The 17654-nt window shown below is 40.0% G+C and overlaps 2 protein-coding genes across 2 annotated transcripts in view; one reads left to right on the top strand and one right to left on the bottom strand.

Annotated features, from left to right (window-relative positions):
- Nucleotides 1-3598, bottom strand: part of GNAZ (G protein subunit alpha z) — a 39838-nt gene extending 36240 nt beyond the window's left edge. Inside the window, exon 1 of the mRNA XM_057373869.1 lies at nt 3304-3598. The gene's annotated coding sequence lies outside the window, so the exon portion shown is untranslated. The remainder of the gene's footprint in view (nt 1-3303) is intronic.
- Nucleotides 1-17654, top strand: part of RSPH14 (radial spoke head 14 homolog) — a 61198-nt gene that overhangs the window by 41556 nt on the left and 1988 nt on the right. Inside the window, exon 4 of the mRNA XM_057373870.1 lies at nt 16958-17183. Coding sequence (XP_057229853.1) covers nt 16958-17183 — 226 coding nt within the window. The remainder of the gene's footprint in view (nt 1-16957; nt 17184-17654) is intronic.

Below are 17654 nucleotides of genomic sequence, written 5' to 3' on the forward strand. Positions count from 1 at the left end.
ACATGGAAATGATGGCYCCCATCCCCGATCTGTTCCTTCTGTCCAACTCCAGCAGCACCCTTCAGTGTTAGGGAAAGGCAAGGTTGAGAGAGGAGTGTTTTCTCTGTAGCTTTCATGTCAAGGGTTAAAATCTGTCTTTGATTACCCCTGAATAAAGCTAAAACAACTCAACTTGCTAGTATGCAATAACTCATTATATAGTAACAGAATAAATCAAGCTGAATTTAGCCCTTCTCTGTCATCTTGTCTGTTCCACATACCTTAAATTGCCACAGGACTTTGCAAAGAGAATCGATTTTGGTTTCTTTGGAACAGTATAGTTTTTCCCTTTTGTGATTATTCTTTCATCAATATAATAGTTGAATTTTGGACTTCTTAATCACCAGTCTTGAATTCTGGAAAGTTTAATAAAAATGTGAACTTTGAATATAACATACAAAATATGTCATATTACCATCTCAAGTTGAGTGGAGGGAATCTGTTGTTACTCGTAATGGATGTGGATTTATTCTGGATACTTTGGGATCACAAAGAACAAAACTTAGCCTTCTTTTTTAAAAAAAACAGGACAGTTTTTCTCTCCAAGTATAAATATGATTTTATACACATAGGCCAATATTTGATTTTTAAGTGCTTATTAATAAAATTTCTCTTAGATAAAATAGTTAATTACTTATGTAGAAACTGTTACTGCTGAAGGTGAGTACCATCAACCTTAACATGGGAATAACAGTCCAATTTCAGTAAAAAGAGCATGATTCAAATCACTGATAATTTATGAATTACAGTTTGTGATGCAAATAGGGAGTTACTGAATTTGTCATTGAGCCCATGACCTGACTGAAACCAACTACTAAAATGTTCAACATTGCTGTTCCTGAAGGCAAGGGAGAACCTGATCAGTGAAACMGTGCATGCTGGCCTGGGCTCTCTCCCACTGAAATTAGTGACAAAAACTTCCAGTGACTCCTGTGAAATCAGGACCAAAACTTTAACAGAAATAGTCAGATTCAACTCTCATTTTCAGTTACATAAATCTAAAGAATCTCTTCTAAAATAAGTGGGATTACTGTGATTTAACCCAAAGGAATTGAGAGTATTTTTCTTTAATTCATGGAGGGGGAGAGAGAAAAAGACATCATTCCCCTATATTGCCTCACCCCTGTGTATCAACCAAGGCTTGATCTGCTGTCAAAATCCTTATCTGCTTAAGCTGGAGAGGAAGAGCTGACTTCACCATTTAAGGATTTGAGCTTTTATTGCCTACTGAATTTTCTGTTATCCTTATCCCCTTTCCCACCACTTAACACGTAGATTCCTTAAGAAGAAGAGACAGATTTCTGTTTTCTGTTTCTGTCTAAGTTTCTTAAATTTAATATATGTTGTTCCATTAGTGTGTAAGCAGCACTGAGACAACCAGAACACTTCTACTTCAGTCCTTCAGAGCTACCTGGCTGGTAATTTTTAGATTATTGTCACTAATTTCAAAACCAAGGCCTGGAACTGAAACACGAAACTGTACTGGAGGCTTACAAAATTCAAGACAGTACCTCTAGAAGACTTAATCAAGTCTGCTCACCAGTGGCCTGTGAAGTGACAAGCACAATCTCAGACAGACGTGTAGCAATCTTTATGTAGCATGCGGAGTTTATTCATCTCTGCAAGCTCCATTGTCAGAATGAAATTTCCGTGGCTTACACAGAATTAATCAGCTTTTTCTCCTTATAAGTATATATATGCACACGGAAGGGGATTCTTCTTTGAAAATGCAAGTCAGTGCTTTGGTAATGAAAGACAGCATGAGTTTTTCTCCTAAATATTCCTGATAACTAAGAGGTTTTCTTTTGCTTACACCTGTCACTGGCTGCTTGAACACTGGATCTTCATCCTTCTATAAACATAGGCCTCTCCTGGGATAATGTCCTTTATCCAAGGGCAGGGATATGTGCTTTTTGCATGATAGCTTCCAAACAAATGATTTTATGGAGACAGCCAAGYTAATGGCAAAACACTTTCTGTTCTGCAGAGCTGTGTCTGTTCAGCTGTCAAATCTGTTCCTGTTGAAGAAAAGTGAGTATTTCTGCCCATAACAAAACCTAAGCTATCAGCTCAGACTTCAAACATCTATATCCATGAAGTCAGAAAATATTTCCCCTGAGTCCAAAATACACTCTCATTTTTAGCTCATTTGTGATCTACCAGAATGTATTCACAGCACCTGAGTAGCTGTTGCAACCTTTATAGCTGAAATGTTGATGGCCACCCGAAGGGTGTGACCCACAATGGCGCGAAATACGGAGCCCAAACAAAAATCAAATTGTGGGTGTGAGGGTGTCAGAAAATGGATATGAACAAATACAAACAAATGATGGAGGGAAAACTAGTGATTTTTTCTCAAATCTTCAGAGGAAAATGTTGTTGAGATAGGTCAGTATCTTGCAGAATAGATAGTGCAAGAACACACGTTAAACAGCTTCTACAGTGAAAAGCCAAAAGCAGATCAGATCAGTTCTATCAGCAGAAATTAAACTGACATATTTTTTTCTGCAGCTCTCCCAGCTATCGTTGAAGGCTTGGGGGTTTTGTGTATGAATCACTCATCCAAAATGCAAACGCAAAGATACAAAAAAACTTGTGGTTCACAACTGCAGATGGGAGCCGTCCACAGGTGCAGATTAATATAAACCCTCCTCATTCCTTCACATGCATGGGCACACACAGAGAGGGAGCGCATCCAGGCTCTGCAGAGCCACACATCTTTCCAATGAGCAGATGTGACTGTTACCAGGAGGATTTATTACAGAAATTCGGCAGCAGGAGTGTTTTCTGATAGAATGTTATCCAGGCTGCATTTCCCTGGGAGGAGGTGCTACATAGTGTGGAGGTTCTTCTCCCAACAGGCAGAATCTAATGGATTATCATTCTGAATCATTAAGAGAATGCAACTGATCTCGTTAAGGCTCAGGTATTGGCTATTAATGGGTTACAATCCAGGCAAGGAAAGGGAGACCACCTAATTTTTAGAAAAAGGGCCCAAGCTGAAGCAGCAGCTAATAGAAGGCCAGTATCCCTTGAGAAGGTCATTTTCACTGTATCAGCAGCCTGCCTCCCCTTACTATTTTTTGTCTACACACAGCGAAATGTTCCTACCTTGCAGTGACACTCATATTTTTTTTATCCAGTAAAAGCATAGCTTACTGTTTCAAAATGACATCTTTTTCTTCTTGAAGTGCCTTTTTATTTTGGAAACGTTCATCACTAAACAGATTTAAGAGAGAAGGAAATGCGGAATATTGCACTCACCTCTCCAGCACCAGGCAGGCAGCCTCCACCTCTTCAATCCATCAGTACAAACGCTCGCATCCACTGACGCCTTTCCTCTGCTTTGGCCCTTTTTCACATCAGCATCCGTGATTTGCCGAGCAGACACACCACGACTGCAGGGACTAGCCCCACAGCCCCAGCACGAGCAGGAACCTGCCCTTTCCCATCTTCTCCCTAGAAAACACAACGGTAAAAACCCGGGCCGTTCTCAAGGCGGCAGTGGGAGCACTTGTCCGGCGGCCCCCCGCGGGAGACAGGGAGGTGCTCCGCGCTCTCGCCGGGGAGCCGGGCAGGGGGAGCGCGGGGCTGGCGCTGGAGGAGGAGCCGGAGCCGCCAGCCCGTTTCCACGCCAACGGCGGGGGTACCGCGGGCGGGGCGGCGGCGCGGCCGGCGGGCGGCTCCGCTCCGCTCCGCTCCGCTCCGGCTCCGCTCCGGCTCCCGCCCGGGGGGCGGCCGGGCCCGCAGCCCCCGCAGCCCCCGCCCCGCCGCCGCGGCGCACAAGGAGCTGGGTGTTGGCGAGGGGTTTGTGGCTCCTTCTCCGTCTCGTACGCTCCGTTGCACTCGCGCGTTACATAATGTGCGGGTACAGACGTGCCGCGGGCTCTGCCTCTGCACAACTGCATCCGCACCCGGGGCCGCTCCGCGGGTCCATGTTCGCTGCAGCGCGGCACTTCCCGCTCTGGCAGCAGCAGAGTTTTATGACTGATTTCACAATGCGTGTGCTGGGGGGAACGAGTCACATACATATTGGAGGGATGCGATCAAGGGTAAAGGGAGAAAAAACAGTTTCTTTAGTTACATGGAATTTATCTACTGTTTGTTTTCACTTCTGCCATCACTCACTTGCTCTCAGTACTGGGCATGTATTTTTTTCTTCTTTTCCCTTTCTGCCTTTTGCATTTGTGTGTGTGTAATTTACCACAGCTTTTTTTTTTTAATTAACGATGAGTATAATTTTCTTTTTATCTCATTAATGGATTTTCCCAATTTAGATTTTCTGTTTTTCCTAGTGTCTTCTTCCTTTTGGCTACAATACTAGTTGCATTGTTGAATCTGCAGCCCTGATCAAATAGCTGATTTCTCCCTACACTGCTAATTTTATAAGCTTGATTTGTTACTGATACACTTCTGCTGGAGACAGCAACAAAGACTAACACACATAGACGGGATGAAGGCATTTTTACCCAAAATAAGGCTAACATAATACAAGGCAGAAAGCATCTGATTCCTGTAAATTATATCACTTCCAGTACTGATATTATCAGCAGAGCTGTAACGCTGATGAATTATTGTAATTAAATACTTCCATGTTAAAAATCAGTGTACCATGTGGAAGAAATGCTCCTATAATAAGGAGTCTTAGATGTTGTTCACATTAGAAGAGTTTGCAAGTACATCTAGACTGGCAAATTTGTTCTAGTAAACTCCTAGCATTTAGAAAAGAAATGTCATGTACATAACTTCCATTGTTCTGACAGCAAARTGATAATACTTAAATCATAAATTTGGCCTGCTTTAATAAAAAATCTCWACAGTCTTATTTTGAAATTTAATCTTTCAATACATGGATACACATCTCAGTGCATTTACAAGATCAGATAGTGGTCATTTTAAAACTTTTTTAAGTTTTGTTTTTCTTATATAGTCTTTACTTGCAAGTGCATAAACCCCTGATRTAGTTATGTTGGCAAGGGAATAGAATAAAAAAATGTATCTGTGGTAACCGAGTAGTCTACATAATAGGATAAAAGAACAATAACAAGGTGTACAGGTTTAATCTGCAATTCCATAAAGAACAAGTAGTTACTATAGAAACTGTCACATTACATGTATCTTTAGTATAGTACTTGATATGTGAGAAAAGGCATCTTCCACACGCTAACCAACTGTGGCAGAAATAACAGCACCAACCACCATCATCCTGGGTAGGAAAATCACTGTTTGCATGCTGTCTACAAAGAGAGCACTTCTAGGCATTTTCCATTGCTATAACTAAACACCTGCTTCCCTCCAGCTTTGAGAGAGGCACCAGGCCATAGATGAAACATTGGCAGTGAAGGAATTACAAACACACAGTACCTGAGTGATGGGACAGAGCTGAGAAGTTTGGGGGCTATTATTTCAACACCACCATATGGGAGCTTGCAGTTGATTAATGGCAGAGTTAAAAACCAACTTATCCAAAAAATGCAGCAGCAGCAATGTCTAAGTTTTCTTCAGCCTTACCTTGTCCTGCATCCAGAAATTCTCAATTAGGGCCTTCCAGCCTGTATTGATTGCATTACATGTAGCTAAACTCCCAAAGGGATTGAAAGAGAAATATCTCTCCAAATAGCACAGACAGGTGATTAAATGCCAAACAGCACAGAAATCCAGGTCCTTAGCTGAGGGCTCTGAATGTTGTGCATTGTATACAGATAGACTGAAAACACAGAAATAACTACTGAAAGTGAATCATTTGTGTGGAAATACAAAGACTCATTTTAGGGATCTGTGCTGATCTAATTGCATTTCAGTTCCCTCCTCCATATCAGGGAGCTCCCCATTCCCCCCTAGCACATCAGGCTTGAAGGGAGCAGCATTTACCTGTTGAGCTGCAGCATCTGAGATGCAGCTTCCTGGGCYTGCTGGCTGCATGAGTTTCACTCAACTTGTCAGTGCTATTCATTGACCAAAAGCCAAATCCTTGCCTGTTTACTGCTGCTTTCTGTGTGGGATCAATCAAAATAGACACATTCATACATGTGTATTTTGAAGACAATAGTGCTAAAACACAAATGTGCTCCTAAGTGGAAAATCCCATAGGGATTTTTATAGTTAATTACCCTTTATTATACCATGACAACATCAAAATATTTATATGCACACATGCAATGTTCTTGGTGAATGTACATCTCCAAATGATAGAGGGTAAATTGGGAGTCCACATCTGGTCTGTAATAAAAATATAATAAAAGACATWTTGTATTTCATTCAATCTTCTACCAAACACCCTCTTTTTAACAAGCAATTGTAGATCTGGGTTAGATATTTATAGACAGGTCTGTGATTCTCTCAGCATGAAGAACTGAACAGAACATTTAAAGGAGAATAAAAAGGCTGTATTTTTTATTTTTAACCATTTTTCTCACGTGGAAGAGTTAAAAATAGCATCATGTACAGATGATTTGGATCTGATATTTATATCTATCTGATATATTGTTGCTTTGTATCAGTGACTCTGAGAYGGTGGGGAAAAAATCATGAATGCACCATTAGGTGGTATCAGCCTGACCTCATTTGGCTTTGGCATTTAGGATGAACATTCACTTTCTACCAGGATTTCACCCTTTTATCTTTTTTTCTCATCCTTCAGGTAGCTGAGGATTTTTTTTAATATCAGCAGTTTACTCTTTTTGTGAGAGCAAATCATGAGAGACATTTGAGAATGTGCACCCAGACAATGCATTACATCTAATATCACAATCAACTAAAAAAGAACTCCTTTAAAAAGAAAAGAACAACCAAACCCTACAAATATTGAGTGCTTTACATACCTTTCTTCACTCTTCTACTATGTACCCATTGTGTTTGCAGCTCAGACATTGTTTCAGCTGCTGAATCAGCAGTTGCCACTGAAGCCAACTTTAGAAAAACAAGTATTAAATCCAGCAGTGAGGAGAGCTGCTCTCTTGGGCCCTTGGAAGGTACTCTGGCTTTCCTGTGCAGGTAACTTTACACAGCAGTCCTTGCTTATCCCAAGCTTTGGGATGGATTCATGGACTCCTATTCCTTCAGAGTCTTCATGGGAAGAAAGCTGTAGAGATACTGGGAAATAAGGTAAAGGAACACAGTTCTTTGTAAAAAGCCTGTCCTTCAAGGCTGCATTATTGTGTTATTTTTCTAAAAAAGAGGCAAATGAAAGTATTCTTGGCTCATTTCTCATGCTTAAGGGCAAAGGAAGGGAGAAAAAAAMMAACCAAAACCCCTCAAACTTTAACCCGAATTGGGGATCACTTAGTAAAGTATACAACAAAGGATCTGTGAAGGYTGAACAGACAAAACCACTTGGGATCAAAATACAGAGATCTTTGGGAATTACACTCAGGAGATGMAATTAAAGAGCACCAGGAATTTTTTGAAACTAAAGCTTTTAAACCAAAGGATACCAGCTGCAGATCTCCTGTTAAGTGGGCTGTGCAACAGGTTGCTGGTTATTCTTTGGTTAACCTCTTACCTGCTGCAACTCCTGGTCAGGGGTTTTCCACTTTGAAGAACTATTAATATTCACTGAGGAGTAGCTTGAAAGTAGGACTCTTCCACGTGAGGATGCAGGTAGGCATTCAGTGATTTTTTTTTTATTTTTGCAAACACCAACAAACAAAAAGAAGAAATGTTTTGATTTCAAATACATTTGGTTTTGCCCCTAATGTTCTTACCAACTGAGAAAGCATCAAACTGGGACCTCGAAAGGATTATATACATTTTATTAGATATTTAGAAAAAAATTTATCATTAGACTTAATATTTTCTTGTATCCTTTAAGCATGATAATTCTACTTCATACAAGAAGCACAATTTCATCAGGCACTGTTACTTGTCTGTTCTATAACYACCTTGTGTCTGATTAACAAATKATTTGGTAGTTAACAAAAAARAAAAATGYGGACAATTTTGTTTGAGGACACAAAAGTAATTCTGGGAAGTTATGGAAGAAGAGCTGGGAACACCCAGGTAGCTTTATATGGGGACTTCAGATGCCAGTCCAGTTCTTTAAAAATTTGCTATACTGCAGTCAGGGCTAAGTATTTKGTGTAGACAACTGTCCACTTATTCCGTGTCAGGCTCACAGGTGGTTTTGCATCTACATAAACTTTAAGAATTTCCCATCTACCAACCCATTTATGAAGTACAGAGCACATACACGAAGTGTATTCTCTGTTTCTGTTTAACAGTGTTTTGAATCCTCAGTATATAATGTTCTTATAGATAAGCACATAAGCAGYACTGTTGAAGTGCCTGTGCTTAATCTGGCTTGTTTACAGAAGCTAGACYTAATATTTAGTCCAGGTTAAGTAACAGGTTCATTTTGCTGTTGTGCCAAACATTTACTGGGGAGGTACTTCAAAAAACAAATCACCCTCAAAGCAGCCCACACCYTGGCAGGCTTTTATTCAATTCAGATTTTGGAATTTTTCACTGCTTGAAACAGAATGTGGGCTAGAAGACACTGGAAAGCTCTACTGTAGAACCTCAGTAAGAACAGAATGCAATTTTCATTGAGTGGTAGAAAGCAGTTTTACTCAAGAACATGGCTTCCCATGGAAAATGTGAAATCTGCAAAGAAGCAGGTCTGAGTGGAAAGGGCAGGCTCAGTCTGCCTTTTCCACACAGCTCCACTCACGTCGTGCAGCCATCTGGGCCTGTGGCTCTAATCAAGATGTGTTTCTTCTACTCTCATTTCAAATAAAATTGCCAAACCAAAGCATCTGAAGCAGAAAAGGATTTCACCCACCTGTAGTACTGTATTCTTCTTTTCCAGGAGGTTTTATCAGTTCTCACCAGTCAATTGTGCTCATCTTGGCACCAGTGGAAGCAGTGTGAACTGTAGGATAAAATTGCCCTCATTGCAGCTTTGCCAGCATGCCTGACCAGCAAATTTAAGTGGATTTGTCAACACTAAAATTTCTCCCATTCCTTCTTCTTTGAAATTTCTACTAGATCATTTTTTAAACTAGCAAAAAATAAAATAAAATAAGATAAAGTCCCCCACCCTTCTAACAATGGAGCAAAAAGTAAAAAATAAGTGCTTACACAATGAGACTGAATTCATGTTCCCATTAATTTCCTCCTGTTGTCTTCTACCACTGTTTGCAGTCTTTCAGTCTGTTCAGTTTTCAGTCTGCAATGATTCATATCTTCAAAGCAAGTTTATGTTAATTTTCAGGACAAAAAAATCTCAGAATCTGACACATAATTAATTCTAGATATTTGGTTGCTTTAAGCCTCTCATTTTTAATGTTTGACAGGAGTATAATCAAATCTCTATAGGATATAAACTTTCTCATTCATATACCTCTGTTTCTGATGGATTGCCACTCAGTAGTACTATGGAAGTTCAGAGAATACCTTCACCATMTTAATGACATATTTCTCCTAAGGAACAAAACTGGAAAAAGTGCTCTCTAATACCTGAGCACGTGTGGGGTTAATTCAGTAGGTACAGAAGGTGAACCTTACCTATAACTGAGATGTTATWATGGCCACTTGGCTATGTAATGCCATTTTGTAATGCAGAATTCCAGTTGCACAGGTATAATTCCCAGATATAGAAATTTAAGAGAGTTGAGAAAACTGTTTCTTGAACTTCATTCATGTTGTTTTGTTTGGCCTTCTGCCCCAAAAAGAAAGATTTCTTTTTTTTTTCCAATCTATTTTCTCAGCAGAAACTCTGAAAACTGTGCATTTCTCTCACATTAGGGGMTTGTAAGGCAATTAGACTTAAAAGTTTAAAAATCTTTTTATCAAGCAAAACATTGTAAACCAGCTCTGAATGGTTTCTCAGCTGTTCAAATTACTTATTTTAAACAAGTGTYTGCCTCCCTCCTTCCCATCCACTCCTTTCACCCCAGGCAGCCAGTCATCTCTGTAGGAAACGAGCTCTCACACATCTTTACAAACCTCTGTGACAAGGTAGACCTTTCTCCACAGGAATCTCAAAAAATTACTACAATGTAAGTAATAATCATATGAACATTTGTCACACTGATAATGTCATGTTCACCTTACAGCATCAATTTTTCTGTGACTGAAACTTGCTACAGGAACTGTTAACACTTGATGTACATGCTTGGTATAAARTACAAAATCCAAGATTTAAGTCAGTTTGTGAATGTGCCAGTCCAGGCTCTCTTCTGAATATTTTCTCTGTCAGGCACAGTAAATTCACTGCCCTCTSTTAATGCTGTATGTCACCATGGGTACTTGTAGAAGCTGGAATTCAAGAGTCTCTTATGGCTAAAGGCTGCACTGGTGCCTCTTAGTCTCATTTCAGAAAGACACAAGTCCATTACTGAAAAAATTATTTCAGTATAATTCAGAATAATTTTCGGCAGAAAAAAAGGACTAATTTTGACTTGGAAAACCTGAAATGGGGCAGCCTCAGAGGCTGAGGCTCAGCTTCTTGGGAGCAGTTATCTTAGGGCTTTAATTTTCTCTACAGTTATTGATCTGAGGAGTTTGGCACTAATAGTGCATGTGTCAGATTGTTTTCCTTCCTTCGTGTATTTTGGCAAAGGTCTCTCTGTGGAGGAAATTAATAAATTTCAGGATGACATTTCCTTCTTCATCTAAAAGAACAAGAAAAAAACCCCTCTGTGTGAATATTTTTTACAAATTTTTTTCTTTGATTTTTATGATCTTATAAAAAGTGTTCTCATGATAAACATACTTTGTCACAGAATTAAAATCCAAGCAATTTCCCAAATTGTGTGATAAATATGCATGGAAGATCAGTAAAATACATGCTGTGTGTGTGCATGTGCATTCACACATTTAGGTACARAGGATGACCATGTAAGTGTCTAGATATGAAGTTAACAATTTAGAAAACTTCAAGAAATTTACTTGGAAGGGAGATGCAAACTCAGAATTCAAGAGGGCTGAATAAAACCCCACAAAAGGCAGCTCAGTTTATCCTGCAATGACAGACAGATTATCAACAATTAGAGCTAGGAAAAAAATTCACCTTTATTTTCATTGTTTGCCTTCTTGTATATGATAATGAGTCAAATACAGTTTGAGTAAAAGAAGGTAAGAAAAGTAAAAGGAAGAGAAAAGAGTAAAAGAAAGAGAAAGTAAAAGTTGTTTTCATTTTGGAGACCACCTTCAGATTCCATGTGAATGACCAGCAATCCACAGTGCCTGGATTATGCACTATTACTACAAAGAGCATCTTTCATTATTTCCACCACTGCATTTTGGGAGATTTCACACTGAAGAACCTGACACTGCCATCTCTAAGAAGGAGGAGACTTGTCTTGGTCTTGGATTGTAGATAATTCTCGTACAAAAACAGAACCCAGGGTTTATTTCTCATTTTGGAAACTGTTTCTATGTGAAACACAAGTCTAWTCTGTCTAATTCATCCTCAGGGTTTTTAGAGCTGTTTCAATAAAATACATTCTGTAGATTGAAATTTTTAAATTCTTTAGATATTATTCCTCTTTTCACAGGCAATGAATTATTTAAATAGTTAAACCCACTCCTTTAAAGCAGGCGATCACAGGCAGTCTTAATTACTACCAAAATGACAAATTTTAAAAAATAATCTGTTTCTTGGATTTCTAAATAAGCTAATGCAGATATATCAGGCGTAGTTTCTATGTTAATTTTTTTCAGTGGCACTTTGATATTACAACTGCACACGCTCTAAAGCAAAGTTTCTAAAAACAAAAACAAGATATGCAGGAATCTCTTTCATTCTTTACTGAGGATTAGGAGCCTCTTGTTTACCAGACCAATCTTTCCTGTTCCTTGTTAATGCTGGAAACATTTTGGGTTTTTAAAGCATCCCCAGAGGCAGCCACATTATGTGTTCCTGCAGGGTACTGCTGCCTTTTTAATATTTTTATAACCCTAATTTATGTCATATCTTTCATTCAGACAGCAGCCCAAAATCCTGAGTATTGGAAAAATTCTCAGTRGCTTCAAAAGCAGATCACATAATGCTTTAATAAAGCTTATAAAGTTTTATAAAGCTTTTGTATTTTTAATGAGGATCTGACAGACACTACTGTTGAGGTTGTGATTTTATATCTGGTAAATCCCTAGGGTTCTCATAAGATAAATGCATCCAGCCCATGCTCACATTTCAAATGGTTTGATACAGAATTGTTTACTATTTCTAGTCCGATCCAATCTCTGCAGTGTTTTYCTCGGTTCTCTTGATATCCCAGTAGCTCTTCAGTTCATATAAACACAAACTTCCCACCCCTCAGTCCTTTCAGATAAGAGACACCCTCTGTCTCTAGGCACAGGCATCCTTTGGGACACTACTGTTTGTTCCTGTTAAATTGTCACGGAAAGACAGAGATTTTTTCTTGCAAAGAAGAGGAAAATATTCTGAATTTCAAAGATGTCAACAGAATTTTCCACTTCAGGTAGAAGGTTTGGTGAAGCTGATGGGGYATAGGCAGGTGAGCTGTAGTTCATTTAATGTGGTTTGCCTCCTGTTCCAAACTCACCAGAAAGTTCAGCCCAGTTTTGTAGTATTTATAGTATTATATTTAATCTACTCCCTGACACAGCCATAATGCTGGAAGCACCGAGAATTAAAATCCTGAATCTTAACATTAAATTAGCTACTACAAGGTTCTCAAACTGTGCTCTTGTGACAGGTGACTCAGAGATCTTCCCAGAATAAATTAATTTTTTTTCCATTTAAACAGTAGAGAGCAAGGAGTCATTAAGGAAGGTGTGCAGGGGCAGCATCTCCTGCACTCACCCTGTCACTCMAGAGATCACTCCTGTCACAAAGGAAACATCACTTGAGCACTGTGTTTGCCAATGTCTATGATCCATGATGGCACTCACAAGGTTAATAACCCCTTTATTCCTTCTAAAATGGTGATAAACTATTGCAGGGTGAACAAGAGATCTGCTGGTCTAGGAATTTTGTCGGGATTGTTTGGCTCCTCTGTCAGTGAGCTCCTGCTAGGGCTGTCACAGCCGGGTGYGATGCTCAGCAGTTTCCCTTCCCATGGTGGCTGGCTCTGCTTTGCTTTTCCTGGTGTGCCCCTTCCTAAGCACAAATGCCTTTACTGAGCATTTCAAATACTTGTGTGACCATYGCAGAGAGACATCCAAGGTGCCAACAAAGATTCACATTCTACAGAACCTGTGTTTCTGCATTATTTTTCTATGTTCTGTTACACCAATCATCACATTGTGGCCATGCATAAGGCACATGCTTCAGACCAAAACAAACATTTTGAGCTGAAAACCAGCGTTTTTAAGGAAAAGGATTTGTAATGTGATTTAATTGATTTATGTAATTGAAAACCAAAACAAAACGCCACTGTTATGTACCATAAATGACTTCTTTGTCTTCTCAAAAATTTAACTTGTTTACATGTCCTGCAGCCATACTGAGAGAACAGAATAAGTGGCAACTCCTCTTTGGGCCTATTTGAAAAAATAACTCAGGAAAGGGAGGATGAGAGTRGCCAGAGGGTTATGAGAAGGAAGAGATGAGTGCTCAGATAAAAAGCAGCCCAAAGGAAGATTACAAGTTCTCAGAAAAACAGATCAATAATGACGTTAACTATRCAGCTGCAAATGCAACTATTCGCATTTTGAAAACATTTTTCTCAACTACTTCACTGAGCCCAGGGTATCTAGAACACTCTGCAATACATAAATCCCCTTTGAAAGAGCAGTGCTTGAATGAAAAGCCGATATCCTGAGGATGCCACTGTATTTTTCAGTACAGAACTACTCAAAACCCCAGCTTACCTTCCCTTCCTATTGCTCGCTAAAATCCAAGGATCTGAGACTGCTCTAATTTACAATTTACTCCCAAACAACTTGCCACTAATTTTGCCTCCTCCCTTTTCCCTCCCTAGACCTTTCACCTTGTGGTTCCCCTGGGAAAACCATGACGAATTTCCAYGTGGAAATTTCAGTCTCAATGTTAGGTAGTCTCTTTTTGTTGTTGTTGATGGCCTTTCCTCTCCACCCTCTTTCTCTTCACCACATTGAAACTTATGACAAGGTCAAACAATTCATCTTTGTTTCTATATTTATATCTGGGAAGCTCCYTCAAGTAGCACAACAGCATTTCAACTTGGACAGCTTCAAAAAACACAATGGACAAGAAAGGTCCTGGTACAGAGACCTGGCCTGGTAAAACATAAAGATTTTTTTTTATAGATAAGAGCATCCCAAGTGTTCAGACAAAGTAAGTACCAGTAGCCCCAGAATAAATACAGCTTAATGCCTGCACAAAATCAAAGCTGTTCTAGACAGCCCTGTACATTAGCAGCTTATGGACACAGACACAAAGTGGCTTTGTTGTGTTTCACACTCGGGACAGCAGTGCAACCGTAAAGGCCAGCACCAAAGAAGATATGAAGTGCAAATGCAATGAATGAGGGATGACTGAGGCAGAGAAAGTCAATAAACTTTAACTGGAAGGAATAAAGCCAAGGGCCGGTGAAAGCAGCTCTGGCTGGGTGAATGTATTGGTGGAATATATTAAAGATAACTGAAACACACAGACACAAAGGAGTGAAACCTGAATGCTGATAGTACTTCCTGGCTGTATGATGATAAARTGATCAAGAGAATTGAGAGAATTTAGCAAGGAAGTCCCAAAAAGGAGAGAATTGCAGGAAAGTAAAAATGAAAATGAAGGTGAATGGTTAAAAAATGACTATTAAGTATTTGAAAGCAAGTACAAAAAATACAAAAGAACAAAGTATATCTCCTCGCAGGTAGAGGGAATGCTGCTGCAGCAGTTGTTACAGACAGATGGAAAGTTAAGTTAAATCAGGCAGTGGATTCTCTGGGCTTAAGCCAGAGTATGTCTGCTCTGTGCTACGAAGTTTGCTTAAGGAGCAGAGCTTATGGAGTGCCACTGTCCCAAGGAACAGTGGGATCCATTGAGTTAAAGGTGCTCACAGGTGCTTGTGACAGGCAGTGTGAGCTTCAGTCTGTCACCTCCGATTCACTATTCTTCCCCTGAAGCTGTACCTCCCAAATTGGGATTTTATACTGATTTTCAGAGCAACCCAGAACATAGAAGTGCACATGGTGACTGCGTGAGCAGTCTGGGGATCCCAATTTCATGCAYTCAGGCCATGGAGTTTCTTTTCAAGAAAACTTTGTGAAGAGTTTTAGAAGTTGTCTTTGAAACATCTTGTCTTTCACAGGGGGTTTCAAAAGACTGTTGGGAAGTGTGGTTAAAGGAATTCTGGATATGATTGACAGTCATCAGAGACTGCTTTAATCTGCTTCCTTGGTAGCAATTCACTAGTGGGTTCCCTATTGCCAGGCATTTCACAAGGCATGGAGAATTCCCAGACATATTCCCACTGTTGCCTAACCTACCAAAACCCTTCTATACCTGTAACCTGCAATCCAAACCCCAGCAATCTTTGCCAAGAGAGTTGATGCTGGTGATGGAGGAGCTGGGCCTCCTCAGGGTCCCTCCAACAGAGTCCTTTCCCACAACAATAGTGCAGGTGTCCTTTATCCCATCCTTCTGCAGGGATGGTATAAATGGGCTGGAGTTGCTCTTTGGCAAATTTCTTTTGTTTCTCCCAGGAACAATATAGGSTTGTTTGGGTTCTTTTCACTGTGAAACTCCAAAACCCCCATGCAGTGGCACACAGAGCCACAGCTTCAAAGAACATTATTTCACTTTCCTTTCCTGCTTTGCCTTTCTGRCACAAGGAGAAATCCTTGTTTGTAAAATGCTGCTAGCCTTCAAAGTGAATTGTCTGAAACTGGATATTATTTATTAGGATTCTCACAGAAACAGACCTCCAAATGGAGCGCAGATAGTAAAGCTGTGATAGTATCACCCAAAGCATTTCTTTGTTTTGGCATTGTAATGTGGGTCCTAATAAGTCAGTAAGWTAAGAACTTATTCAGTGTTAGCAAAACCTCAGAAATACGTACAACAGAATAATCTCWATATTATAATGTTTTTCACCCAATTGCCAGGTTGAGGGATTTTTCCTGTGCACTAGGAAGGGACATTAAAATCTCTTTCCCGCTTGTCTCTAATGTGGAGATTCATTTGAAAATACCTTGATGACTCTTATCCACAAAACTTCCTTATCTATCCATTTATGAATCACTTTGAAAGGAGCCACATTTCTCTTAGCAACCAAAGAATCAGTCTTAGCAACAAGAGAGCTGGAGAATTTTGTTTTCACATAGTTACTCGTGGACAGTACGTTCTGCTTTCCCCTGGCATTGCTGTTGCAGTGTTGACTTAGTAAAGGGTAAGAAGTGGTACAAATCAGACTCTTGCTCATAGCAAAGACATCACTTGCAGGGCAAATTATGATGTGTCTGCCTTTGATGTTATATTTTAGGAGATAGTGCAAGAGTACTGACTGCTGGAAAGTTCAGAATTTAAATTTTGCCATGACAGAACTACTACAAAGAGGAAGCCRACAGTTCCCAAAATCCTGACTTCCTCCCCCCAGAAACCACAGTGGAGAATCAAAGACTGAGCTCTAAAGGCTCACATCTCTACCTCTCTTAGGATCTGTTCATGCTGAGAACAGTTAGAAAGGCTGGATAGAAGGGGACTTTGTAATGTATGTACATTTGCTGTATTTTCTTTGCAAGGATAATTTTGGGATAAATATTATAGTGGGAGAAGCTGGGAATATTAGAGCAATTGTCATGTTGGTTATTACCTGGTCTTGATTTCTTTACAGGAGTGGTGGGGAAGCTTCCTGAGGAAGCAATGCTAAGATGACATTTATGAACAGGGAACTGTTGGAATCGTTTCCATCTCTTGATCCCACTGCTGTGTAAGGGAAATGAGTTTGATCCTCTGAAGAAATTCCAAATGCAGGTAGCAATAGTAACTGCACTCAGCCCTCAGCCACATTCCTKTCCTGTCTCCTCTCAGGGGCTGGTGGTGTCCTGGAGGCCGGGTTGATTCCCCCACTGGTCCTGAAGCTGAAGACAGAGCTGGATGAGATCCAGGAGCTGATCCTTGACACACTCTCCAACTGTCTCCGTGTGGAGGTTTCTGAAGCGCTGGCAGCTGGAGCCGTTGCTGTCCTGAAGGAAAAGCTCTCCCACGAATCCACAGCCATCAGGAGCAAAGCAGCCTGGGTCCTGTTAGAAATCAGGTAAGGAAACCTCTCAAATGCWTAAGCCCAAGCAAGGACTAATTTGAGGAATAAATAAATGCCATTCATTTACAACTGTGTTCCCCTACACACTGAAGCTGCCACATTTCACATGTAAAGCACTATCAGCCTGAATGCACACATCGGTAAAAAAAAAAAAAAAAAAAAAAAAAAAAAAAAAAAAGGACACGTGGGACTTCAAAAATTCCTAACTGCTATAAATCACTGAAGAAAGCAGATGCTGCTCAGTCATTCCTTCTCCTTCTGTTTGTTTTCAGTATTGGCAGTGGAATCAGGATTTTTTTCCTGGTACAGCATTGCTAGGAAAAAAATCTTGCATGAAAAATCTTGTAGAAAGAGGATTGTGACCACTATGGAGGGAGAATCTCCCTAATGTTTTTGGAAAACTGCTCTCTCTCAGAAAATGAAAGGTCCTGGGAAACTTCCACTGTGATTGAAGACAGAAATAGT

The sequence above is a fragment of the Malurus melanocephalus genome, unplaced genomic scaffold (genome assembly GCF_030028575.1).
Source record: "Malurus melanocephalus ecotype Western Australia unplaced genomic scaffold, MMel_1.1 scaffold_208, whole genome shotgun sequence".
Classification (NCBI taxonomy): Eukaryota; Metazoa; Chordata; class Aves; order Passeriformes; family Maluridae; genus Malurus; species Malurus melanocephalus.